The sequence below is a fragment of the Eretmochelys imbricata genome, chromosome 20, assembly GCF_965152235.1.
Source record: "Eretmochelys imbricata isolate rEreImb1 chromosome 20, rEreImb1.hap1, whole genome shotgun sequence".
Classification (NCBI taxonomy): Eukaryota; Metazoa; Chordata; order Testudines; family Cheloniidae; genus Eretmochelys; species Eretmochelys imbricata.
The window spans coordinates 7921083-7948510 of NC_135591.1; the positions used below are offsets into that span (position 1 = coordinate 7921083).

Sequence of the window (27428 nt, forward strand, 5' to 3'; positions counted from 1 at the left end):
CCCTGCCCCAGCCCAGAGCCCGCACCCCCTCCTGCACCCCTGCCCCAGCCCAGAGCCTGCCCCCAAACTCCCTCCCGGAGCCTTGGGAAGGTGTGTGGGGGACGGGGCGGGACTTGGACCCACTCTGGGCACCACCAAAAGCCGAACGAACCTGCCAGCCCTGGGTGGCGGCTGGGAGGCGGCTGGGAGGCGAGAGGGACCCAGTCACCGACCCCATCGCGGTGGGGGGGAGGGAGACACCCAGTGAGTGACACCGTCGCCAAGGCAACGTCCTGGGGCGGTTGACGGGTCACTGACTCCGCCCCCGGGGCTACCCACGCGCAGTCGGACTCCGCGAGTTTCCACCCCGCTCGCGCCGGGCCGCTGCCGCCGGCACCCGCCCATCTTAGCCACGTGACCCGCTCCCCGTCCCCCTCCCCCGGAGGCAAAAGGCCCTTCGGCCCGGCAGGGCAGAAGCGGGGGTCACGTGAGAGGAGGCGTTCCGGCGTCGTCAGGAGAGGCCGCGCGTGCGCCCGGACCCGGACCCGGACCCGAACCCGAACCCGAGGCTCGCCGGCTTCCGTTCGCTGCGGGCCCGGTACGTGGAGCTGCCGGTGGGGGGCGGGAGGGTCGCCAGCGAGGGGCCCCGGAGGGGCGGGGCCGCGGGCGGGACTTCGCTGGGGCGGGGCGGGGCGGGCAGACTCGGTGGCTGGGGCCGTCCCTTCCCCCGCCGCCTGCGGGGGGAACGAGAGTCGGGGAGCCTAGGGCGAGCGCTGGGGTCGGGGAGCCTAGGGCGAGCGCTGGGCGCCCCCAGGGGAGCCTGCGGGGAGGTGTGACGAGGCTTGGGCCAGCCCCCCCGCTCCCCCCGGCTATGTCCCGGTCCCGCGCCTGCCCACGTCCTCAGCCCTACTGCCGGCCCCCCCCTGCAGCCCCCTTGTCTCTGTCCCTGTTCCCCCTGGAGCTGCGGGGCCCTGGACAGGGGGAAGCGGGGTGCGACCCTCGCGAGTTTGGGGGCTGCTGGGCTAGAGCCTAGAAGGGGGGGGGGTGCAGCGTGGGCCCGTGTGGGAGGGGTCACCTTTATAAAGGTGGTGGCAAGGAGGAGGGAGAAAAGTTCTTCTCCTGAACCTCTGAGGATAGGACACGCAGCAACCGGCTTAAGGTAAACTGTCTCGGGGCCTGCCAGCGGATTATCCTGATGGGCCGCAGGTTGCCCACCACTGACCGAGTGGCTGGAAGTTAAAGCCAGACAAGTTCAAATTAGCAATGAGGAAGAAATTTCACAGTGCAGGTGATTAAGCATAAGAACAAACTATCACGGGAAGTGGTGGATTCTCCAGGTCTTGATGCCCAACACGTTACTGGGCTCACACTTGGGTTACTGGGTGGAATTCTCTGTCCTGTGCTATCAGGAGGTCAGAGTAGCTGATCTAATGTCCCTTCTGGCCTTAAACTCTATGAATCTATGTTAGAGATGAATGTAGGGTCCCTTTTGAAGGCTAGGATTCCATTCATATCCCCCCCACGAGAGGATACAGCACTTGCTTTAGCTTTCTCAGTCTTCCTGATACTAATTACCAGAGCAAAGGGGGAACTGCCATGGTAGGAAAAGGCATGAATGTAGCCAAAATAACTTTCAGGTTTAATGTCTCACAAACTACCAAGGCTTCCTGGTGGTCTACTGGGTTCATATGACCACCTGTCACCTTCCATTCCTTAAGACTTTTCCTTCACATGCATCAGCCTTAGTCATAAAGGCCCCACAGGCCAAATTCTCTCTTCACTTTTGTAGCTCTTGGTGGTAACTGCAAACCCACTCAAGGTAAATAGGCTGCACAGGTGTCAGTGAGGACTGAATTTGGCCTGCCCAGCCACGTACTAGTGACAGTACATGAAAAGGAAAAAGTCCAGTTTGATTCTCCAACCTCTGGGGTCAACAGGTCGGAAAACAATGTTTTTACTTGCAAGGTGAGCAAGCTTGCTCTGAACTCACTGGGAGATAACGGTCAAAATGCCATGTTTACAGATTAGAGATGGACTTTGTATTTACACAATTAGGATTATAGAATTCAGGGATTGCAAAGGTTCCTGCAGCACTAACTCAGCTCAGGGATAGAGTAGTTACCAGCAACGCTGCAGTGATGTTTCATGTGAACAAGCAAGGAGAAACCAGTTTCAGCCATCTGTGCAAAGAGGTTGTGGCTCTGTGGGAGTGGTGCTCAGTACACCAAATTTATCCTACAGGTCTCAATGTCACAGATCAGTTGAGTGGACATTTACACAATCAGCATGAGTGGCCTCTCAGGCACTCTGTAGCAAGCAATATCTTCTCCTGATAGAGGTATCCAGACATGCACCTATTTGCAACAAGACAACTCCAAATCTCAGTGGTTTTGCGTCAGCTCAGGAGCAGGTGGCCAGTTTGTCTTGGATGCATTCCTTCTAGGCTGGAGAGTAGGTCTCTGTGCATTTCCCCACTTCCAGTTCTTCCAATTCAGAGAGCTCTCAGGAAAAATCAAACAAGACAAAACCATAATTATTCTGATTGCCCTGGCCTGGGCAAGATAAGTGGTTTTCAGATCAACTGCAGGAGTTTACCGGCCTCTCCTAGTAATTCCAGTCCTATTGACTCTGCAGAGAGGTTGGATTTGCCATCGAGATTCATATTTTCTCCTTTTTGACAGCATGGCTCATTGGACTTTGACACATCTGGAACTCTCCTGGTCTTAAGAATCATAGCAGATTAGGGTTGGAAGAGACCTCAGGAGGTCATCTAGTCCAACCCCCTGCTCAATGCAGGGCCAGCCCCAACTAAATCATCCCAACCAGGGTGTTGTCAAGCTGGGCCTTAAAAACCTCTAAGGATGGCGATTCCACCACCTCCCTAGGTAACCCATTCCAGTGCTTCACCACCCTCCTAGTGAAATAGTTTTCCCTAATAGCCAACCTACACCTCCCCCACTGCAACTTGAGACCATTGCTTCTTGTTCTGTCATCTGCCACCACTGAGAACAGCCTAGCTCCATCCTCTTTGGAACCCCCTGTGATGGGTATGATCACAGAAACCCGTTTGGGACTGTCACCTGATGTGCTGAGATTACCTTGGAGCCGGTTTTCTTTGCCAGTTTGGGCCTCCAGAACCCTGCCTTGAGCCAGACACACCAGTTTGGTTCAACACAGACCCAGGGTCTGAACCACTTTTCCCAAAGCTGCAGACTTAACTGAAAACAGCTTAAGTGCTCCTGTCTCCAGCACCCAGACACCCAACTCCCAAATGAAATCATGGAATCCAAACCCCAAATGAATCCATTTTACTCTATATAAAGCTTATACAGAGTAAACTCAAATTGTCCACCCTCTATAACACTGATAGAGAGATGCACAGCTGTTTGCTCCCCCAGGTATTAATTACTTACTCTGGGTTAATAATCAAAACAGTATAAAAAGTAGGATTTAAGTGGTTCCAGGTAATAGACAGAACAAAGTAAGTTACCAAGCAAAATAAAACAAAGCATGCAAGTCTAAGCCTAATACATTAAGAAACTGATTACAGATAAAATCCTACCCTCAGATGTTCCAATAAGCTTCTTTCACAGTCTGGACTCCTTCATAGTCTGGGCCCAATTCTTTCTCCTGGTACAGTCCTTGGTAGCTCCAGCTCAGGTGGTAACTAGGAGATGTCTCATGACTGGAGCCTCCTTTGTTCTGTTCCACCCCCTTATATAGATTTGGCACAAGATAGAAATCTTTTGTCTCTCTGGGTCCCCACCCCTCCTTCTAAGTGGAAAAGCACCAGGTTTAAGGTGGATTCCAGTACCAAGAGACTGGGTCACCTGTCTTGTGAGACCCCGAGCATTCATTCTTCCTGGCCTGACCCACAGGAAGTAAACAGAGCCATTTACCAATTGTCCTAGTTGATGGGAGCCATCAAGATTCCAAACCACCATTAATGGCCCACACATTGCATAATTACAAGAGGAGCTCAGAGTTATTTCTTTTTCTCGTTTCAGATACGAGAATGATACATTTATACAAATAGGATGACCACACTCAATTATAAACTTTGTAATGATACCTTACAAGAGACCTTTTGCATGAAGCATATTCCAGTAACATTGTATTCACACTCCTTAGCATATTTTCATAAAGTCATATGAGTGCAACATCAGCTCCCCCCCCCCCCCTTTCAGGGGGTTGAAGGCTGCTATCAAATCCCCCCCTCACTCTCCTCTTCTGCAGGCGAAATAAGACAAGTTCCCTGAGCCTCTCCTCATAAGTCATGTACTCCCAGCCTCCCTAATCATTTTCATTGCCCTCCACTGGTCTGTCCAATTTGTCCATTCTTTCTGTAGTGGGGGTCCCAAAACTGGGCACAGTACTCCAGATGTGGCCTCACCAGTGCCTAATAGAGGGGAATAATCACTTCCCTTGATCTGCTGGCAGTGCTTCTACTAATGCAGCTCAATATGTCCTTAGCCTTCTTGGCAACAAGGGCCCACTGTTGACTCATATCCAGCTTCTCATCCACTGTAATCCCCAGGTCCTTTTCTGCAGAATTGCTGCTTAGTCAGTGGGTCCCCAGCCTGTAGCAGCGCCTAGGATTCTTTGATCCTTGTTGAACCTCAGATTTCTTTTGGCCCAATCCTCCGTTTTGTCTAGGTCACTCTGGACCCTATCCCTACCCTCCAGCATATTTACCTCTCCCCCCAGCTTAGTGTCATCCGCGAGCTTGCTGAGGGTGCAATCCATCCCATCCTCCCGATTGTTAATGACTATGTTGAAAAAAAAAAACGACCCCTGGGACACTCCGCTTGATCCCGGCTGCCAATTAGACATTGAGTCGTTGATCACTACCCATTTAGCCTGACAATCTAGCCAGCTTTCTGTCCACCTCATAGTCCATTCATCCAATCCGTACTTTAAGTGGGGCAGGAGGTTCCACTAAACTCCAGGAAACATTCAGCTTGTCAGTGTTAGGATCATAAGTTGAAAAGGGTCTCTGTGTGGGCATCTAGCAAGGATAAACCCAGATTCAGCTTCTCTTCAATCCACATTGGAGTGCTTGCACCATCTCACAGTTCTTGCTGCTCATCATGCATTGGTTGGACAAAGGACTGTGTTCAGCCACAATTTAGTTAAGACATTTCTGAAGAGGTTAATGAATGTCTACCCTCTGTTTAGGGAGCCCACACTGATGTGGGACCTCAGTCTTGTACTAACTCAGCCCCCCCCATACACACACACACACAGAGCCCCTGGTGCTCTCCTGAGCCTCTTTCAGTTAAGAAACTATGAAGACTGAGTGAGCTGCAGGCTCTCATGGTTGCCTTATATGGTCATTCACAAAAATAAAGTGTCTGTCCTCCAGCCATATTGCTCCCCAAGCTAGACACAAAATTCCATCTTAACCAGTCCATAAACTTGCCCATATTTTCCCCTAGACCTTGCTCTCCCTCAGCTAAGCTGCTCACCTTGGATGCTAAGAAGTCATTTGGCTTTCTATTAGAATAGCTCTAAGGAGTATAGGGATTCACCTAGACTCTGTCTCTTACGGCATGTCACGGGGTCACTCACCACACTGATGCCTCCTGCTGGGCGTTTTGGGAATTAGCTCAGGCCCCGTGGGTGAACTGGGTGGTGGTGGCTCTCCTGTCTTTGCCTCCACCTGCAGGCCCATTATGGCTCCTTTCTCTCAGCATCTGCTTCGTGGCACAGCCCTCTGGCCATGTCACCATCCGGTTTCCACCTCTTCTGGGGGGAGTCCTCCAACAAGAGTTCAGCCACCCCTCTCAACTGCTTGGCAGTCCACAGCTGGGCTGCTCCTTCAGCAGCTGGCAGGGAGGGGTGGGGGGGACAGGTCTGCCCACTACTCCAGGCCCCTGCAAACAGCAGCTTCCTGCTGCCTCTTCCTTCCAGCTCACTGTCTCTATTCCCTGGGCCACTTCTCTACAGCCTCAGTTCCTTCTGCCTCAGGGCAAAGGAGCTGGTGCCACTTCCCAGGACCTCAAGCCTGTAAGTCCTGGCAGCCCACCAGGAGCCCTCTAGGAAGCCAGTCTTCTCCCTAGGGCTCCCTGCAGCAGACTCACAGCGGACTCACTTCTTTTTATATGGGCCGGCTGAGTCCTGATTGGCTGGTCCAGCTGCTGTCCTAATTGTCTGCAGCCTTTGCCCTAATTGGCTGTTTCCCCTGCAGCCTTTCCTTGGGTTGCTTGCCCCTCAGCCTCCCTAGGCAGGTTTTAACCCTCTCAGGGCCAGTCCTGTTGGGATCCAGGAAGTGGGCGGGCACCCCGTCACATGGGGAAAAGAGAAACAATCAGGCACTCACTTCCCAATGCCTTTCCAAATAGATTAGACTCTGTAATGAGGAGCATTATAAACACGCCTGTGTTCCTCTTCCACAAGGGCACACTTGACTAGGGCGAAGGCTGCTTCCATGGCCTGTCTTATGCATATTCCTGTATTGGAGAACTTCAGAGCTGCCACCTGGTGCTCAGCACATGCTTTCCCTGGATTTTGCAGCTACGTTGGCTGCTGAGTTTGGTGAGGCAGCACTGCAGTTCCTGTCTAGCTAGGCCTCCTCATCCCACTCCACTGGGGGTGTAGAGGCAACTTGCAGAACAAATGAAGGTTGCTCCCCATGTTTCTCCAAGATAGACTCTGCACGTTCACCCTCCCTGCCTGCCTGCCTGCCTTCCCTCTTGCTCAGAGTCCTACTTACAGTCAGATTTGAGGAAGTGGTGGAAGGAACTGAGCCAACCAGCACGCCGAGCCCCTCCTTTTATAGCGTCGCCTCTGGAGGGTCAGGGCCGGTGATGGGAGGGATAGAGGTACAAGAGAACTCCAATGAGCACCACTGTGAGAAGAGTCCAGCTTACAGAGCTGGCACATTCCAGAGGGGGTGAACGTGCAGATTCCGTCTCCAAGAACTTCTTACAGGTCAGGAACCCGCCTTTCTGAATGCTGCCTGCACTTTAATTGTAGTGTGGGCAGAGGGGGTCTAGGCCAAAGGACAGGTCTGGGATCCAGGGCTTCTGGGTACTGTTTCTCTGCCACTGTCTCCGTGGGTGCCCTTAGACAAGGCATTTCATCCTGCTGTGCCTTAATTCCCCATCTTTAATATGGGGATGATGTGCCTTGCTTCCTCCCATAGGGTTGGGAAGGCGAATTCATGTCTGGCTGGGAGGCAGTTGGGAGCACCATGGAACAGCCTAGTAAAGGGGACACTCCGTATCCACAGCTCTCTAGCCTGCGGAGCCTAAGGGCTTTGCTGGCATGTCTGGCACTGTCCTGGCACTCTGGAACAGCAGAGATAAGAGCCAGTGGCAGCACCATGTCCCACCTTACATCAGGGTTAGACACTTGCGGTGGTGACAGATGATCCTGCCAGATAGCTCTGGCCTTTGGTCGGTTGCCATGTCTCCATCACGGCACCATCTGGGTTATGCACGGGCTGTAAAAAATATGGCACAAGGGGCAGCAGAAGGGTTTAGTTGGCACCACAAGAGGGGCTTACCAGACACTGATGGTGGTGGGGAAGGGTCTGGGCATTCTGGCGTGGGAGGGAAGAGGGACTGGCTTTTCTGGTCAGGGGCAGGGAGTGGAAGAGAGGCCGGCTGTTCTGGTGGGAGGGAGAAGAGGGGCTGGCCGCTCTGGCAGCGGGGAGAGTAGGCGACCGCTCGGGCAGGGGGGAAGAAGGACCGGCCACTCTGGCGGCAGTGGGAGGAGACAACCATTCTGGTGGAGGGCAGAGGCTGGCCACTGTGGCAAGGGGGAGTGGCTGGCAGCACATGTGAGAGTGACTGGTTATGCTCTGTGCTTGCCTTTTGCAACAGGAGTGTGTGTTGGTGACTCTGCCACTGAAGTTGCCTCCATGGATCCTGCTGCTGTCTCACCCAGCAGCAGCTGCTCCAGTGCCTGGCTCCTTGTGCTCCTGGGGGCGCTGGGGACAGCTCTGCTTGGGGCAGCTCACAAACTGGGGCTGATCTACCAGCTTTGGCATAAGGTAAAGCCGAGACAGCTCCCCCTTTCAAATAGACTCCTGCCATGCAAGACTTAGAGAGAATGGCAAGGGATGCAGGTGGATGAGGGGAGCTTGGGTAGCATCTGCACTGAGATCCCAGGACAGATTCACTGCACTGGTGGCTACCCAGGACTATGTGCTGATGAGGCTGCTAAGTGCAGAAGTGCACATGGTGAGGCTTCCCCCCCAATATGAGCTCTCAGGAATGCCCACGGCCCTGCACTGCTCTCCTGATTCCAAAACTAAGGTGGCAGGAGTTCCTGTGGGTTTGGTGGAAAGGTCTCCCTGTCCAGGGGGCGTTTGTGCTTGGGATGTCCCATATTTGCGTGCCGGTTCCCAGGGGATCCGGCACCTGCACTGGTTCCCTCCCACGGGAGAGAGATACCAAGGGGTTTCTCTGCGTTCAAGTCCCTTGAGTAGGGCCTTACCAAATTCATGGTCCATTTTGGTCAATTTCACTGTCTGGGGGTTTTAAAATTAGTCAATTTCACGTTTGCATATGTTTACATCTAATTTCACTGTATTGTAACCATCAGGGTCCTGACCCAAAGGACTGGTCACAAGGCTATTGTAGGGGGGTCATGGGATTGCCACCCTTACTTCTGCCCTGCTGCTGGCAGAGGCACTGCTTTCAGAGCTGGGCAGCCAGAGCAGAACGCAGCTGGCTGGGTGCCCAGCTCTAAAGCCAACGCTGCTGCCAGCAGCAGCAGTGCAGAAGTGAGGGTCGCAGGGTATGGACGGTGGATTACCATAGGTTTGGTTTTCCAGCAGTCTCCCACCCCAGCGTGAGGATGTGACAGCTGGAGCCGTGGAGCTTCCTGCAACCAGGGGAGATCCCAGAGGTGGGTCTGACCGGCCCAGGGAGCAGCCCCTGCAGGGGAAGAGGAAGTCTCAATCCCAAGGAGTCCCCAGCTGGGTGCCAGATTTCACAGGGGAGATCATATTTCACCATCTGGGATGCGTTTTTCATGGCAGAGAATTTGCTAAGGCCCTACCCATGAGAAGAGCCCTAGGAAGCATCACACGCTGCCCACACAATAGGGACCTAGGATGCTCCTGCCTCACTGGTTCCTGCAAACACAGCTGGGACCTGTCCATGCAGCAGCATCCCTGTGCCTTGTGGCAGTGCATTCTGGGAAAGTCCAGGCTGCTGTTCAATCCTCTCTTAACAAGGGCATGTCTACACATGCTCCGGGCACTCTGAGCCGCCCCAGCAGCTCTCTGGGATACCCTATTGCCCAGAGAGCTGGCTGGAAGGAGGAGCCATGTCTGGGGGTCCCATCTGCCCTGCAGAGTCACATGGTGCCAGACTGGATACAGGCCATGTGCCAACCTAGGCTTCTTGCATGACAACTCACCATGAACTGCCAGGGTTCCTAATCCGGTGGGGGATGGGCACACAGCATGTTCAGAGCTAACCAGGTCACTAGTTGGTTATCCCTGGGTCCCAGTGTGTTCTGGAGCTGCACCTCTGGCCGTTAGCACCATCCCTGCCCTGCACAATGTCCCCCCACAGTGTCCATGGGGAGCCACCCAGACACTGCCCCGCCGGGCTGGCACTCTGCTGGTCTGCATCTGACCCCGCCTCCTGCCGTGCCAGACTGGTACTCTGCCAGTCTGCATCCTGACCCAGCCCCTGCCCTGCCAGGCCAGCACTCTGCCTCTCTGCATCCTGCCCTACCGGGCCGGTACTCTGCCAGTCGGCATCCTGACCCAGGCCCAGTGCCCTGCTCTGCGGGCCAGGTGCTCTGCGTCATGTCCCTGCATTCTGCCCTGCCAGTCTGCGTCTGACCCGGTCCCTGCCTCCTGCCCTGCCAGGCCGGCACTCTGCTGGTTTGCATCCTGACCTGGCCCCGCCTCCTGCTCTGTCAGGATGGCACTGTGCCAGTCTTCGTCCTGACCCAGCCCCTGCTCTGGCAGGCCGGCAGTCTGCTGGTCTCTGTCCTGACTTGGCCCCTACCTCCTGCTCTGCCAGGCCAGCGCTCTGCCAATCTGCTTCCTGACACGGCCTCTATCTCCTGCCCTGCCAGGCTGGTGCTATGCTAGTCTGCCTCCTGCCCTTCCCTGCTGGGCCGGCGCTCTGCCTGTCTGCGTCCTCCCGGCTCCTGCCCTGCCAGGCTGGTGCTATGCCAGTCTGGCTCCTGCCCTTCCCTGCCGGGCCGGCACTGTGCCTGTCTGTGTCCTGACCCTGCTCCTGCCCTGCCAGGCTGACTCTCTGCTGGTCTGCATCCTGACCTGGCTCCTGCCTCCTGCTCTGCTGGGCCGGTGCTCTGCCTGTCTGCGTCCTGACCCCACTCCTGCCATGCCAGGCTGACGCTCTGCTGGTCTGCATCCTGACCCGGCCCCTGCTCTGCCAGGCCAGCACTCTGCCAGTCTGCTTCCTGACTTGGCCCCCTTGCCCTGCCCTGCCAAGCTGGTGCTCTGCTGGGTTGACCTCTGCTGGTCTGTATCCTGCCCTGGCCTGCGCGTTCTGTGCTGATGGGCCAGGGCTCTATCCTTCTCAGACAGAGCCAAAGAGTACCCGGCACGGGGGAGAACTTGTTGCAGAGGTCCTGAAGGCCCATGGGGTGCGCTACTTGTTCACACTGGTAGGAGGCCACATCTCGCCCATCCTGGTGGCCAGCGAGAAGCTGGGCATCCGCGTGGTGGACACAAGACACGAGGCCACAGCTGTGTTTGCTGCCGACGCAGTCGCCAGGCTCTCAGGTACACACCACACAAGGAGACCTGCCCAGGGTCTGGGGCGGAAGCTCCCCCAGCACAAGGACATTGATTGGGGTGCCCCCTGCAGGCAGGTCCTCAGAAGAGCCGTGTCTTCCATAGGCATGGGCTCTGCCCTGCCCCCTCCCAGTTCATCTGTGCCCAGCTCACCTGTCAGCCTCTGCTGGTAGGAACATACTGTGACAGGCCGGCCACCATGTGGGAGTGTAGTCTGTTGGGGGGAGTGGCACCTCCCCCCCTCCGGTCCCGCCCACTAACTTCTGGCGGGAGGGTTGAGTGTGGCGTGGCTGTGTCCACCAGGGTTCAATGAGGGGCTCTGGGTCTGTGAGCGGTCAATACGCCCCACTACAGGGGGCACAGGGGGAAAGGAACCTGGGGACCCAGACTAACTGACTCCATGTTCTGTCCTCAGCTGGGTGCAGTGAGACTCACTGTGGGACCTTCCTCCTAAGGCTGTGCCTGCCGTACTACAATGGGGCAGTGACCAGCTCACCCCACCAATGAGTGGGGCATGGTCATGGGAATGGGGCAGTGACCAGCTCACTGCTGCAATGGGCAGGGGCATGGCCGTGGGCAATGGGGCAGTGACCAGCTCTCCCCAGCAACAGGAAGGGCCATGCGCAACAGGGGCAGTGACCAGCTCAGCCGAGCAATGGGCAGATCATTGCCTGAGTTGTCTCTCTGGCTTGGGGAACAAGGCACAGGCTTGCTGGTGCATGCAATCTGGTTTCCAGCCACCTGTCCTAAACTCCCCCTTGCCACCCCCACCCCCCCTGCCCCGCGGCCTGGCCTGCCCACCTGCCTGTGCTAAGGATGCAATTCATCACATCTGCCCTGCTGTGGGCTGGCTGCTCTGCATTGCAGGGACAGTCGGAGTCGCCGCAGTAACAGCGGGACCTGGGGTAACCAACACTGTGACAGCTGTAAAGAATGCCCAGATGGCCGAATCCCCGGTGCTGCTGATCGGCGGGGCAGCTGCTACACTGCAGAAGGTGAGTCTGTGGTGCTGCCGATAGCAGGGGTTGCTGCCACACCATGGCAGGCGGGTGCCCAGTGCTTTCACACCACAGCAGGAAAACCCTTCCTGCCCCAGTCTCAGGCCACTGGAGCTGTCCAAACAGAAGGGCCAATTGGTGTGTGGAGCAGAAGTAGTCTGACGTAGACCGTGCTGCGGGGAAAGAGGGACAGCCAGCCCCACTTGCATTCCTCACCCCTACCCATGGTCAATACCACGTCCCTGTTGGCTGTGAGGTCTCATCCCTCCAAGCCCAATGATCTCTGCTGCCCCATTGCCAGACAGACACTCAGAGAGGCACGGCCCTATTAGCCGCTGTGCTTGGTCACTGGGGAGGAAGCAGCCTGGCTGGGGGCAGTGGGTTCTGCAGGACCATCGGAGCATGAACTGCAGTTCTGTCTGTCTGCGCAGGGCCGGGGCGCTCTCCAGGACATTGACCAGCTGTGCCTCTTCAAGCCACTCTGCAAGTTCTGTGCGTCGGTGAGGACTGTGCGGGACATCGTCCCCACACTGAGAAGAGCCATTGCAGCAGCACAGTCCGGCACCCCAGGTAAAAGCCTTTGTCCTGGGGCTTATCCTCCTATGCAGCAAAGGATTAATGGGCTGGGAGGTTTTCCTATCCAGGTCTCACTAGGCCCGTCCCACTGCTCTCACTCCTGCTGTCAGATCAAACTCACTTGAATGTAGGTCATAGAATAATAGGGTTGGAAGAGACCTCAGGAGGTCATCTAGTACAATCCCCTGCTCAAAGCAGGACCAACCCCAACTAAATCATCCCAGCCAGGGCTTTGTCAAGCCTGACCTTTAAAAACTCTAAGGATGTAGATTCCACCACCTCCCTAGGTAACCCATTCCAGTGCTTCACCACCCTCCTAGTGAAATAGTGGTTCCTAATATCCAACCTAGACCTCCCCCACTGCAACTTGAGACCATTGCTCCTTGTTCTGTCATCTGCCACCACTGAGAACAGCCGAGCTCCATCCTCTTTGGAACCCCCTTCAGGTAATTGAAGGCTGCTGTCAAATCCCCCCTCATTCTTCTCCCAGCCCTGTTTTCCCAGGTCCCAGCCGTGTTTTCCTATAGCACTGCTGGCTCCCAGGAACATTTCCCGTAGCCCCCTGCCAGGGTCCCCAGCCCAGTTCACAGAGTCCTGAACTCAATACCTCCCCATGAAACTCAATCCATGTTCCACTGTGGGTGGAACCGACACCCCAGAAGAGGTGGGGCAGTGTGACTGCTGCTGGGGAGCTGGGACCAGCTGGCACCTGGGCGGCAGTGGGGTTTATCACAGGTCGGGGCCACTGACCCTATATTTCCCCCTCTGGGGTCCAGCAAGGGTGCCCCCTCTGGGCTACCAGCTCCCCATCCATCACCTCTCTTGGGCAGAGACCCGCTTCTCTCTGCCTCCCGACTGGGGTGTCCCAGGCTGCGCCGCTCCCTGCCTGCACTCTGAATTACCTTGCCCTGCATATATTCACAGAAGGGACCATTGTAATCATCTGATCCCTGCATAGCACAGGCCAGAGAACTTCACTGAAACCATTCCTGCTCCCAGTCCGGTAGCTGTGTTAGTACTAGAGCACATCTCTCAGAAATGCTTCCCATCTTGATTGTAACACTGACAGTGATGGAGAATCCACCTTTGGGGAATTGTTCCAGGGGGTAATTACTCTCACTGTTAAAAAATTGCACCTTATTTCTAGTCTGAATTTGTCTAGCTCCAACTTCCAGCCCTTTGATCGTTTTATACCTTTCTCTGCTAGACTGAAGAGACCCCAGTGTCAATTTTTTGTTCCTCAGTAGGTACTTAAGAACTGCAATCAAGTCATCCTTTAATCTTCTTTTTGTTAAGCTAATTAAATTCAGCTCCTTTCATCTATCACTATAAGGCATGTTTTCCAAACCTTTAAACATTTGCGGGGCTCTTCCCTGAACCCTCTTCTGTGGCTCTTTGTATTTTTCCTCTGCATTGGAATAGCTTGTGTCTGGGCTGCCCTGACCCTGCTGGGTGATGGTGTGGGGCATTGGCATCAGCATTGGGCAGGGCCCAAGTTCTATGGGGCTTCAGCATTGGGCAGGGTTGCGCATGCCCTATGGGGTGACAATTTGGGATGTCAGTGTTGGGCGGGGCTGGATAATTTGGGGCATTGGCATTGGACAGGGTGGGAGCCTCTGTTGCCCATGCCCTGCAGGGCAGGGATGGTACCTGGATTGCCCATGTCCTGTGGGGTGGTGGCATTGGGCAGGGAGGGAGCCTGGGTTGCCCATGGCTGGCTGACCATTGCTCTTCGTGCTACAGGCCCTGTGTTTGTGGAGTTCCCGATCAATGTACTCTACCCATACCACTTGGTGGAGAAGGAGCTCGGCTTCAAAGAGACCCCTAGGGGGCCTCTAGGTGGAGTCTTCAACTGGTGAGTACAGCCCTATCCTGCCAAGGGCAGCGCTGAGCTGGGAGCTAACAACTGTCCCTGCACCTCGCCCGCAGGTACCTATGCAACCACCTCAGGAACCTGTATGCAGGGGCCTGGGAGACAAGGGACTTCTCCCCCCTTCCCGTGCAGGTGCCACAGGCCACAGCAGAGCAGGTGAGAGCCCCTGGATTGCCTGGGGCCTGGTACTCCCTCCCTTCAGGGAGCACATCTCCTCCCCCCGTGACTGGGAGCTTTCCCCCAGAGCTCCTCATCAGCACACTGCCCTCCCCCACACAGAAAGCCCGTCCCCTTTTGGGCCCTGCCCTCAGAAGGAGAAGAGGGGTGGGGAGGAGCATTGCTGCGCTGTGGCAGGGCAGGGGGTCCCTGGGGCCCTTGTCACCCTACAGCCTTTTGGTGCCAGCACCAGTCCCTTCCGCCAGCCCTTCACCCCTCTCTGCCTGCCCCTCCCTTGGCTCTGGCACTGTCATGTCCTCAGAGCTGGGCACAGCCTCTTTCCTGCCCTCCCCTGCCCCACCCCTCTGTGGTTCCTGCTAGATCCCCACTCATAGCTTCCCTGCCAGTTCCTTCCTCATCCTCATGCCGCTGGCTGAACTCTGCCCAGGAGTAGTTCCAGGGGCCATGTGACAGCTACTCAGCCATTAGCACTGACCCCACTGACTGCCCGGCCTTACCCAACCACTGACACTGACCGGCCGGCCCCACCCAGTCACTGGCAGTGCCCCCGGCTCTGCCAGGCTCCACCTAGCCACTGCGCTGCCTCCAACCCTGCCAGGGTGCGCCCAACAACTGCACTGACCCCAGTGACTACTAGCCCTGCCAGGTTCTGCCTAGCCTTTGCACTGACCCCTGGCCTTGCCAGGCTCTGATGGTGCTTCCCATTTGTGTGCAGGTGCAGCAGTGTGTGGAGCTGGTCAGCCGTGCCAAGAAGCCTGTCATGCTCCTGGGCAGCCAGGTGACCCTGCCCCCAACGCCTGTGGAGAAGCTCAGGTGAAGAGTCGGCTCCATTCAGAGTCCTCTCTCTGCCCTGCCCCTGGTTCTGTGGGGGCAGGGGGCACTGCTGGTCAGCCCTCAGGGCTCTTACCCAGCTTTTTCAGCTCTGCTCATCTGCAGGCTGGTGGCCATGGCCTTCCCCCAGTGGCCATGTGAACACAGGGTGAGAGCCAACATCTGTCCTGGCCTGACCGAGAGACACCTGAGGGTGTCAGACCGGACAGAGGGACATCAGCAGAGCTGGAATAGTAGGGGCTGCAGGTTGGGATTGAGGGGCATCAGCAGAGTTGGATGGCACAGGGTCTGCACGGCAAGGCTAAGGTTCACTGGCAGAGCCATCTTTGGCACCTGCTTCCTCTGGGTTCAGTGAGGCTGCCCTTTAATTAACAAAAATGTGTCTTCCCCCTCCACGAAACAAGCACGTAGCATTTTCTCCCACGTGCGCTCGCACGCGCTCTCTCTCTCTCTCTCACACACACTCACACACACACACACACACACACACACACACACACACGCATGCTCCCCGCGTGCGCTTGCTCTCTCACACACACACACACACACACACACACACTCTACCTTGCTCTTCGGCTGCCATGCACCCTCCTCATGCACTGACACACCCTGCCGCGCATGTCCTCAGGCACGCTGCCGCACCGCGCCCTCCTCTCTCACACTTCCACTTGTTCAGCTTCTCTGAGGCCACACGGGCAGGGGGGCTGCGCTGGTAGCGCCCATGTTCATAGTAGTGTGAAGCGTCCCTTTGCCATGAGGTGACTCAGCTGCTGAGAGCTAACCCTTCCCTGTGCCCTGCAGGGAAGCCCTGGAGGCCCTCGGCATCCCTTGCTTCCTGGGTGGGATGGCCAGGGGCATGCTGGGAAGGGACAGCCCACTACATATCCGTCAAAACCGCCGAGAGGTGCTGAAGGAGGCTGACCTGGTCATTCTGGCAGGTCTGTGGAATGCAGCCTGGGGACTGGCCTAGAGGATGTCTCACCTTGGGGCCACTGGACTTGGGAGTGACAGGGAGCTGGGATGGCACGTCAGTGGAGGAGGGGGTGGGGGGCTGTGGGTTGTGGGGCAGGGCTGGGAGTGAGTGATGAGGTGTTGTGGGCCTGAGGGTTATCAGTGGCATGGGGTAATGCTCAAAGTGTTGTGGGGCTGGGCAGTTGTGGGGTGGAGGAGCCTGTTGTGGGGGTGTGGTGGGGCTGGGCAGTGGCAGTTTTGTGGGTGGTAATGCTGGGGGGTTGTGGGGCGGGGTTGGGCAGTGGTGGGGAGGTAATGCTCAAAGGGTTATGGGGCTCCAGGGGTTGTGGGATGGGGAAGCCTGATGTGGGGTGTGGTGGGGCTGAGCAGTGGCAGTTGGGGGGGCTAATGCTATGGGGTGGGAGGGTGGGGGAATCTGATGTTGGGTGTGGTAGGGCTGGGCAGTGGCAGTGTGGGAGGCTAATGCTGGGGGGTTGTGGGGTGGGGTGCGGGAGCCTGATGTTGAGTGTGATGGGCTGGGCAGTGGGGGGGAGGTAATACTCGAGGCATTATGGGGCTGGGGGGCTTCTGGGGTGGGGGAGCTGACCTAACCCTCACCCCCGTGATGCCCCCTGGCAGGCACGGTGTGTGATTTCCGTTTGTCCTATGGCCGCGTGCTGAGCCGGCGCAGCACAATCATTGCTGTCAACCGGGACCGTGCCCTGATGCTGCGCAATTCGGACATCTTCTGGAAGCCCCGCATGGCCATCCAAGGTGAGGAGCAGGCGGGCGCTCAGCGCTCTGCCTCAGAATCAGCTCCCATTCTGCTGCTGCTGGCCTTCCCCTGCTCCGGCACACGCCATGCCTCGGCGAGCGCCTAGCCTGCTGCCCAGGGTCAGGGAGCAGCCTGAGCATGCCCCTGGGGGCGCAAAGCAGGCACAGGAAGTGGAATCACAGAATCACCACCAGAGCTGACGGAACAGACCCCGCTGAGTAAGTGGTTCATATGGGCAGCAGCCCACGCGGGAAGGTTGGTGCGTGCTTCAGCCACACCCTGCCCTGCTCCCCCAGCACCCACCTGTCTGCTGAGCCTGCCCACTGTGCTGTAGGCAATAGGCTGGGGCATGTAACCCAGCTCTTCAGCTGGGCCTCCGCAGACTGGCTCTGCTCTGATACTGGTGCCGCTTGGGGCCCATGGGACCAGCTCCTGCTCAGGTTGGCCTGTCAAAATCTCATGCTGCCCACTCTCTCTGCAGGAGACGCTGGCTCCTTCCTCCTGAGCCTTTCCCAAGGCCTCAAGAGTTACTCACCACCTCAGGACTGGGCAACGAGTCTGAAGGATGGCGACCAAAGGAAGGAGAAAGCAAACCGGTAGGTGTAGAGCTGATAGGGTGGCATCATCCGCACCATGCACCCCAGGAGGGGCCATAGGCTCAGCCCTGTGCCGGGCAGCACGGGGCAGTATCAACCATGGAGGGCCATAGACTCAGCCCTGTGTCCATGTCCAGTGGCTCCATGTCTAGTTGGCAGCCAGTATCAAGTGGAGTGCCCCAAGGGTCGGTCCTGGGGCCGGTTTTGTTCAATATCTTCATAAATGATCTGGAGGATGGTGTGGATTGCACTCTCAGCAAATTTGCGGATGATACTAAACTGGGAGGAGTGGTAGATATGCTGGAGGGGAGGGATAGGATACAGAAGGACCTAGACAAATTGGAGGATTGGGCCAAAAGAAATCTGATGAGGTTCAATAAGGATAAGTGCAGGGTCCTGCACTTAGGATGGAAGAATCCAATGCACCGCTACAGACTAGGGACCGAATGGCTAGGCAGCAGTTCTGCGGAAAAGGACCTAGGGGTGACAGTGGATGAGAAGCTGGATATGAGTCAACAGTGTGCCCTTGTAGCCAAGAAGGCCAATGGCATTTTGGGATGTATAAGATGCGGCATTGCCAGCAGATCGAGGGACGTGATCGTTCCCCTCTTCGACATTGGTGAGGCCTCATCTGGAGTACTGTGTCCAGTTTTGGGCCCCACACTACAAGAAGGATGTGGAAAAATTGGAGAGAGTCCAGCGGAGGGCATCAAAAATGATTAGGGGACTGGAACACGTGACTTACGAGGAGAGGCTGAGGGAACTGGGATTGTTTAGTCTACAGAAGAGAAGAATGAGGGGGGATTTGATAGCTGCTTTCAACTACCTGAAAGGGGGTTCCAAAGAGGATGGATTTAGACTGTTCTCAGTGGTAGCAGATGACAGAACGAGGAATAATGGTCTCAAGTTGCAGTGGGGGAGATTTAGGTTGGATATTAGGAAAAGCTTTTTCACTAGGAGGGTGGTGAAACACTGGAATGTGTTACCTAGGGAGGTGGTGGAATCTCCTTCCTTCGAAGTTTTTAAGGTCAGGCTTGACAAAGCCCTGGTTGGGATGATTTAGTTGGGGATTGGTCCTGCTTTGAGCAGGGGGTGAGACTAGATGACCTCCTGCGGTCCCTTCCAACCCTGATACTCTATGATTCTGTGCCAGGCACCAGCGGACAGTGTCACACAGAGAGGGGCTAGAGCAGGGGTGGCCAACCTGAGCCTGAGAAGGAGCCAGAATTTACCAATGTGTATTGCCAAAGAGCCACAGTAACACATCAGCAGCCCCCCATCAGCTCCCCCACCGCGCTCCCAGCGCCTCCCACCCACTGGTAGCCCTGCCGATCAGCACCTCCCCCTCCCTCCCCGCACATCCCGATCAGCTGTATCCTGGCATACAGGAGACTCTGGAGGGGAGGGGGAGGAGCAAGGGCACTGCAGGCTCAGGGGAGGGAGCAGGAAAGAGTGGAGTGGGGGTAGGGCCTGTGGCAGAGCCAGGGGTTGAGCAGTGAGCACCCCCTGGCACACTGGAAATTTGTCGCTTGTAGCTCCAGCCCCGAAATTGGTGCCTAAACAAGGAGCCGCATATTAACCTCTGAAGAGCCGCATGTAACCCCGGCGCCACAGGTTGGCCACCCCTGGGCTAGAGGTTCAGCCTGTGCTGGTCGGCAGGGGGCAATGTCACCCAGGGAGGGGCCACAGGCTCAACCCTGCACTGGTTGGCAGGGGGCCGTAGGGCTCAGGCCTGTGCCGGTCGGCAGGGGGCAGTGTCACCCAGGGAGGGGTCATAGTCTCAGGCCTGTGCCGGGCAGTGTCACCCAGGGAGGGGCTGTAGGGCTGAGCCCTGCGCTGGTCAGCAGGGGGCAGTGTCTCTCCCAGGGAGGGGCCATAGGGCTCAGGCCTTTGCTGGGCAACAGGGAGCAGTGTCACACAGCGAGGGTCTGGAGGCTCAGCCCCGTGCTGGGCAGCAGAAGTGTGGTGAATAGGTTTATCCAGGGAGCTGAACCTGTGTGTACTCCCAGAGCCTGGGCACTCTCAGGCACTCGCTGTCCTGGTCATGCTGTGAGGGGCTGGCCGGGCTCCTGGGCGTGCCAGTCACTGCCCTCCTATGTGCATAGAGAGAAGTCGGAAGAGCCCACGGAGCAGCACCTGAACCCACTCAAGCTCCTACACCATGTGGACAACTTGCTGCCCGAGAATAGCCTGCTGGTCGCAGATGGGGGTGACTTTGTGGGGAGCGCTGCCTACATTGTGCGGCCCTGTGGGCCCCTGCGCTGGCTGGATCCGGGTAAGGGGGTTCTCTGGAGCTGGCACTGCTTGCCATCTGTCATGGGGGCGGATGGTGGCCGATCCCTTGCAAGGCTTCTGCAGTGCAGCTGAGCCCAGAGCCCTGCTCCCACAGCTCTGAGCTGGGGCTGGCAGTTTCCAGAGGTGATCTCCTGCCCTATGGATGTGGGACCTATGCCCCTGTAGCCCTGGGCCAAGAAGGACAATGCCTGAGGGGGCAGTCAGGCAGCCTCACTGGACGGTAAAACCTGAGGCTGCCCTGGGCTGACCCTGTTTTTCCCCGCTGGTGCCAGGAGCCCATGGGAGCAGGTGAGGAGACGCTGAGCCACTCAGCAGCCCCTCTGCTCAGTGAGGGCTGGGTTCAGGAAGGGATGGGGGTTGGTTTCATGCCCCTGCTTTCCCTGGCACGCCTGGGCGAGGACAGGCATCCCCTCTGCATTGTCCTCTCTCTCCAGGAGCTTTCGGGACACTGGGTGTCGGGGGAGGATTTGCTCTCGGAGCCAAACTCTGCCGGCCGGATTCTGAGGTCAGTAACCAGCCAGCCAGAGGAGGGCTCTAGTGGGGTGCCCCCATGGCCTGCCGGGGGGGCTCTAACAGGTGCTATGGGCAGGGCAGGTGCCCCCCTCACCCTGATGGGGGCTTTAACCAGGCTTGCCATGGGGGCAGAGTACCCCAAGGCTCTGGTGAGGGTCTCTGGTATAGGAGATGCCACATTCCCAGGCTTTCTGGTTTGTCTCCTGAATCCCCCATTGGCTCTCTTGGCCCAAGACTCCCAGTTTCCCTCCTGCTTTCCTCACTTTGCCTGCTTACTGCCAGAGGCCTCTCTCTGAACCGCTGGAGCCCCCAACACTGCCTGCCCACCCACACGAACACCCAGCCCCTTGGGAGGCAGGCACCAGCACGCACACCTCCTGCGCCAGTTAATGTGGGGGGAAGTGTTCACCCCTCCGAGGGCTCTGCCAGGGGAACCTCACCTCCCTCCCCCGCCCTCAGGTCTGGATCCTCTACGGAGACGGCGCCCTCGGCTACAGCATCATGGAGTTTGACACCTTCGTCCGTCACAAGGTAACCTCCCCCTGACCCTGTGCCAATGGGGACCCTGGGGCACTGGGCCCAGTGACCCTGTGCCAATGGGTCCCTGCCTGCAGCGACCCCTGGGGGCCAGGCCCAGCCACCCCGCATTACCTCAAATTCATACACAAAGTGAGGACTAAAGAGGCCCTGCACATGTGGGAGTGGCCACAGCCCTGGAGGCACTGCAAATGGGTTTGGGGTCCTGTAGTTAGTCCAGACAGCACCCATGCCCAGGCCCCTTCGCAGCCTCCCCTTCATTGCTGTTCCTTTTCCAAGCTGGCATGGACTCAGTGTAGTGGGAGGGTGCAGGGCAGGGCCCTAGGGCAGAGCGGACCGGGCACTGGGACCTCACCCCTCCCTTCTGGTGCCTTGGGAGCAGCACTTTTCTTGCTTTTTCAGACGCCTGTCATTGCACTGGTGGGGAACGACGCCTGCTGGAGTCAGATCTCCCGTGAGCAGGTCCCCTTGCTGGGCAGTAACGTGGCCTGCGGCCTGGCCTATGTGGGTGAGTCTTGGACGGGAGTGATGGGAGCAGCATGCTCAGCAGGGGCCCTGGGTGCCTCCGGATCCTGTGCAGCCTGTCCCCAGGCAGGCAGCCATTGTGTGCTGCTTCCTGCAGGCCACCCCCATAGAGGGAGGGAAAGCGGGAGGTTCCCAGAATTGGTGCAGGTCCTATGGGTTCATGGCCCAGCACTGATGCCTGCTCCGCCCACCCAAGCCAGGCTCCCCGTGGGAAGGGAACTTCGAACAGCCCCTTCCTTCTGCGGTGAGTCCCCACGGGCTGGGGGATTCCCTCCCAGCCTTCCCTGCCACTGTTCTCCACTGCATTCCTGGAAGCTGCAGACCCCAGCATGCCTTCCGTCCCTCCCTGCTGCCTGCCACTCACACCTGGTGTGCCCACTGCGGCCATCCTCCTGGAATCGGCTCTTCCTGCTTAGTGGCCTACGTGGGCTGTCACCACCGTGCCCAGGCCCTGCTGTAGCAGGCAGCAGCCTTGCTAACAGCCAGTCTCCTCCCTGCACAGATTACCACCTGGTGGCGGAAGGCTTAGGAGGGAAAGGTTTCCTACTCTGCCGCCAGGACGAGACCTTCATGGACAACATCATCCTGGGGGCGCAGGAGGCCTGCAGGCAGGGACACCCCACCCTGATCAACGCCCTGATCGGCAGAACCAGCTTCCGGGAGGGCTCCATCTCTGTGTAGGGCTGGGGCCAGTCCCGGCAGCGCTCCCTGCCCATGCCATGGTGCAGCAGCCTGCCTTGGGCCCCCTACAGACACCAGCACAGTACCTCCTTCGGTGTTTAGTTCATCATCCTCCTTGTTCTGGCCCCAGAGCTGCTGCAGACTGACACAGCCATCCCTACCAGGGACTGGGGTCCTAACCAAAGCCCAAGCCCCTCAACTGGAAACTGGTGCCAGGACGCTGGCTAGTAGGGATCAACAGGGCAGCAGGGACAAGGAAGCTTCTCTCAGTTCAGCACTGGGCAGGTGCCTATTTCTGTGGGGGATGGGCATTATGCTTTGGCAAGCTCCTGCCAGTAGTGAGAGCAGCTGCAGGGATCTTGTTCTGGTGACAGCAGGGGGTTTTGCTTTCCAACTGGGCAGTGGGGCTGAATTTGAGGTCCTGGGCGCTGAGGGGTGCGGGTGGGGCAGCTTGTTGCCCAGCTCTGCAAGCCAGGGTCGTTGGCTGGTGACTCTCTCTGGGGCAGGAGCCTGGCCTAGGCCTAACGTTTGGACGAAGTGGCACTGCTGAGCCCTGCTGTGAGTCTTGGTTGAGGGAAAGCTGGCGGGATTCGCTCCAGATCCACCAGGGCTGTGATTTCCCCCAACACCCTACGATGCACTACCAGGGCATCTCCCTGGCTGACCAGCCCAGGGACCCTGCTGCCCCAGAGCCCCATCACGCAGAAATACATTTCCTGAACAGCTCTGGGCAAGGCCCGTCACCATCATGCTCTCCAGCCCCATAGCCAGGACCATGAGCTGCCATTGCACTGCCACTTCCCTGCCAGCCTCCAGCTGCTGCCACACCTAGGAGCCTAGGGAGGGCCTGCATGTTCAAAGGGCACAGGCAGGGCCATGCGTGCTGCTGCTCCCAGCCCCAGGTGCCAAGCTCTCCATTACCATAGTCTGAGGTGGCGTGGTCAGGCGGGGGGGTGGTACTCGGTTAACGGGGATGTTAACAGAGCGGTTCCCTCTCTCTCTCTCTCCAAGCACACGCACTCCACCCACAGGAGTTATTTCCCCAACAATAAAGAGAATGATGGCACCAGGCAAAGTGTGGCTCTATAGCTGCTCTGTGGGAAGGGCGCCACCTAATGGTTAACACGGGGGGTTGACAGGATTGGTGGCCTAGAGCAAGGGTGGGTAAACTTTTTGGCCTGAGGGCAACATCGGGGTTCTGAAACTGTATGGAGAGCTGGGTGTAGTGTATTAAATTGCTCCCCCTAGGAATTGGCTACTTACGGTGTACTACTTACAGCTGCAAGTCCTGGTGCTCTTAACACACTACACCCTGCAGTTCTCACAGCCGCACTGCCCAGCACGAGCTCACAGCCCCGCCACCCAGAGCACTGGTGGCACGGCGAGCTGAGGCTGCAGGGGAGGGGGCTATCCGGGAGTTCAAGGGCCCGGCAGGACGGTCCCATGGGCCATAGTCCGCCTACCTCTGGCATAGAGGATAAATGGGAAGCTGTAGATGTGATGTGTCTTGATTTTAGTCAGTCTTTTGACACTGTCCCACATAGCAGTCTCATACAAAAACTGGGGAAATGTCATCTAGCTGAACTTACTGTAAGTTGGGTGCACAACTGACTGAAAGACAGTACCTCAAAGAGTAGTTATCAATGGTTTGCTGTTAAACTGGGAGGGCATTGTTAGTAGGGTCCTGCAGGGTCCGTCCTGGGTGTGGTACTGTTCAGTATTTCAGAGTAGCAGCCGTGTTAGTCTGTATCCGTAAAAAGAAAAGGAGTACTTGTGGTACCTTAGAGACTAACAAAATTAGAGGATAAGCTTTCGTGAGCTACAAGTGAGCTGTAGCGCAAGAAAGCTTATGCTCTAATAAATTTGTTAGTCTCTAAGGTGCCACAAGTACTCCTTTTCTTTATTCAGTATTTGACTTGGATAATAGAGAGGAGTGCTATCTTATAAAATTTGCAGCTGACACCAAGCTGGAAGGAGTTGCAAGCATGTTGCAGGACAGGATTAGAATTCAAAACAATTTGGAGAATTGGTCTGAAATTAGCAAAATGAAATTAAATAAAGACCAGTGCCAAGTAGTTCATTTAGGAAGGAAAAATCAAATACAAACCTACAAAATGGGGACTGACTAAGTGGTAATACTGCTTCAAAGGACCCAGGGGGTTATAGTGGATCACAAACTGAATATGAGCCAACAGTGTGGTGCAGCTGTGAAAAAGTCTAATATCATTCTGAGGTGTAAGAAGAGGAATGTCATGTGTAAGACATGGGAGGTAATTGTCCTGCTCTACTAAGCACTGGTGAGGCCTCAGCTGGAGTACTGTGTGCAATTTCAGGCTGCCACATGTTAGGAAAGGTGGACAAACTGGAGAGAGTCCAGAGGTGAGCAAAAGATGATAAAAGGTTCAGAAAACCGGACCTGTGAGGAAATGTTAAAAAACTGGGCATGTTGAGTCTTGGGAAAAGAAGACTGAGGAGGAACCTGTTACCAGTCTTCAAATGTGCTAAGAGCTCTTTTAAAAATGTCTGTGATCAATGGTTCTCCATGGCTATTGAAGGCAGGAGAAGTAGTAATGGGCTTAATCTGCACCAAGGGAGCTTGAGGTTAGATGTTAGAACATTAGAACGGCCGTACTGGGTCAGACCAAAGGTCCATCTAGCCCAGTATCCTGTCTTCTGACGGTGGCCAATGCCAGGTGTCCCAGAGGGAATGAACAGAAGAGGTAATCAAGTGATCCATTCCCTCTCGCTTATTTCTAGCTTCTGGCAAACACCATCCCTGTCCATCATGGCTAATAGCCATTGATGGACCTGTCTTCCATGAACTTACCTTGTTCTTTTTTGAACCCTGTTATAGTCTTGGCCTTCACAACATCCTCTGGCAAAGAGTTCCAGAGGTTGACTGTGTGTTGTGTGAAGAAATACTTCCTTTTGTTTGTTTTAAACCTGCTGACTATTAATTTCATTTGGTGACCCCTAGTTCTTGTGTTATGAGAAGAAGTAAATAACACTTCCTTATTTACTTTGTCCACACCAGTCATGATTTTATAGACCTCAATCATATTCCCCCAAGCTGAAAAGTCCCAGTCTTATTAATCTCCCCTCATACGGAAGCCGTTCCATACCCCTAATCATTTTTGTTGCACTTTTCTGAACCTTTTCCAATTCCAATATATCTTGTTTGAGATGCGGCGACCACATCTGCACACAGTATTCAAGATGTGAGCATACCATGGATTTATATATGATATTTTCTGTCTTATTATCTATCCCTTTCGTAATGATTCTCAACATTCTGCTCGCTTTTTTTGGCTGCCACTGCACATTGAGTGGATGTTTTCAGAGAACTATCCACAATGACTCCAAGATCTCTTTCTTGAATGGTAACAGCTAATTTAGACCCCATCATTTTATATATATAGTTGGGATTATGTTTTCCAATGTGCATTACTTTGCATTTATCAACAAATTATCAACAAATACTTCTAGCATTGGTATATAAGCACTTTAAAAACTTGTCATTTTTTAGCTGTTTGCCATTACATGATGTAATTGAATGGGACTTTTTTTCACTTGACTGTTTCTCATCTGATCTTACCTGCCAGTGCAGCAGGCACGACCTGAGGGCTTGCAGGCCAGCAGCACCCTGCAGGCCGTGCTCCTCCCCTGTGTATCCTTTCTGCCCAGTGGGGCTGCAGCAGTTTTAGGCTGAGGCCAGCAGGTGGTCCTTGCTGGCCTCCACATGGCACTTGAGCAGAGGAAACATCTGTTCCTAGGGGAATTCTGCACCACTGCACAATGCAGCATTTGCACAGAATTAATGCTCTGTGCAGCATTTCCTTTGTGCCTGCAGAATTGGCACTGCACTACTAGCTGCTAGTAGGGGCCACTGGACTCCACAGAGCCCAGCTCCCAAATAGATGCTGCTGGGAGGAGGGGTCAAAGCTGGAGTCGTCCCAGCAGCTGCAGTGCCTAGCTGAAGGAAAGAGGTGGCATGCAGGAAACTCCATACAAGCCCTGGACCTAGCATCAGGTTGTTTCTCCCTCTAGGGGGTAAGGAGTGTGGGTGTCTAGGCTGGGGGGGAAGGGGGCATGGCTGGGCAGTGCAGAGGAAGGGGTGTGGGTGGCTGGACTGGGAGGCACCCCACAGCTGAGCTCTGGAGGGAGGGGGGTGTGGGTGTCTGCCCTCCCCAGCTGGGGCGGGGAGGGAGAAGAGAAAGAGGAATTGGGTTGTTGTAGGGGTTTCTTTAACTCTCTACCCCTGGAGGAAGTTTGTTGTCTGTATTGTTACAGATATAGTTGCTGACAGGTATTTTGAACTAAATTATCAAAATAGTTGAAATTGATGTGAGTACATTGTGTTATTGTTACAAAATATGCAGAATTTTAAAATATTCTGCACAGAACTTTTAAATTTTTGGTGCAGAATTCCCACAGGCATAAACATCCCTGGTCCTACCTGTAGCGACCCCCAGCTCCAGCACCGTGACACTGCCCAGCAGACAGGAGGGAAAAGCTGGTGCCTATAGCCATCCCAGGGAGGGCAATGAAGGGGACAGCCCTTCCTGCCCACAGTAGCCAGGCAGCTGCCCCCAAGTGATGCCCCAGCTCCCCAGCCTGACCCCACCCAGCCCTTGCTGCCATGGCCTGAGCGTTCTGCACCCACAGCAGGTGAGTTGGAGGCAGCTGGAGCCCTAGCAGAGGCACCCTCTTCCCCTGGTGAATGTGGCCCCAGTCCCTATGCACACGCGCGCACACACACACAACCCAACGGCAGGTGTAGGCGGTGTCCTTTATTGCTGGTGTAGGCAGTGGGCAGGATGCCCTGGCATGCATACATGGGCACCATGCTGACTCCCAGCCTGGCATGGGCATTTCCTTAACACACATGATAAGCAGCCATCCCCAACTCCCCATGGCTGGGGGTGCCAGGCAACAGGGGCAATGGCTGGACCATGCAGGCCCTGCCCCCTCCATAGACCGGGCACCCCAAGCCTAGCTGCTTCTATAATATGGTGGCACTCTGCTGTGACCCTCTTCTTCAGCCCCAGACCCATCCATGGCAGGAGGCACTGCAATCCTCCCTTCACATTCACATGGGTTCCCTTAAGCTAATACCAGGTGAAGGGCCCCCACCCCCAAACTCTGGGCACTTTTCCTCCCTGCCAGAGCAGCTCAGAAGGGAGCTGCTGGGCCTTGTGCTTTGAGAGGAGATGGGGTGAATTTCCATTGGAGCCTGGAGTCGGGGAGAGTGTCATGGTTTTACCCCCCCCCCCCAAAAAATTGGCTTTTTTTCCCTATAACTGAATATTTTATAAACACTGGAAAATCCAGCAATGGAGGACAACATCACATACGTTAAATACCCACATGGAGCAGCCAGTCTTCA

At 56.0% G+C, this 27428-nt stretch overlaps 1 protein-coding gene across 2 annotated transcripts; it reads left to right on the top strand.

The window, feature by feature from the left end:
• Window positions 1-338: 338 nt before the first annotated feature.
• On the top strand, window positions 339-23117 carry HACL2 (2-hydroxyacyl-CoA lyase 2). Of its 2 annotated transcripts, XM_077838538.1 has the most exons (16): window positions 462-577; window positions 7809-7978; window positions 10501-10702; window positions 11582-11709; window positions 12144-12282; window positions 14032-14143; window positions 14218-14317; window positions 15054-15151; window positions 15971-16107; window positions 16760-16894; window positions 17377-17491; window positions 19597-19766; window positions 20221-20291; window positions 20759-20830; window positions 21239-21344; window positions 21864-23117. In XM_077838538.1, the coding sequence occupies exons 2-16, from the start codon at window positions 7847-7849 to the stop codon at window positions 22040-22042; spliced, it is 1896 nt and encodes a 631-aa protein (XP_077694664.1). In that variant the 5' UTR covers window positions 462-577; window positions 7809-7846; the 3' UTR covers window positions 22043-23117. The 2 variants fall into 2 exon arrangements, with proteins under 2 accessions (XP_077694663.1, XP_077694664.1); XM_077838537.1 differs by having other exon boundaries at window positions 339-577; window positions 21239-23117.
• Window positions 23118-27428: the final 4311 nt, after the last annotated feature.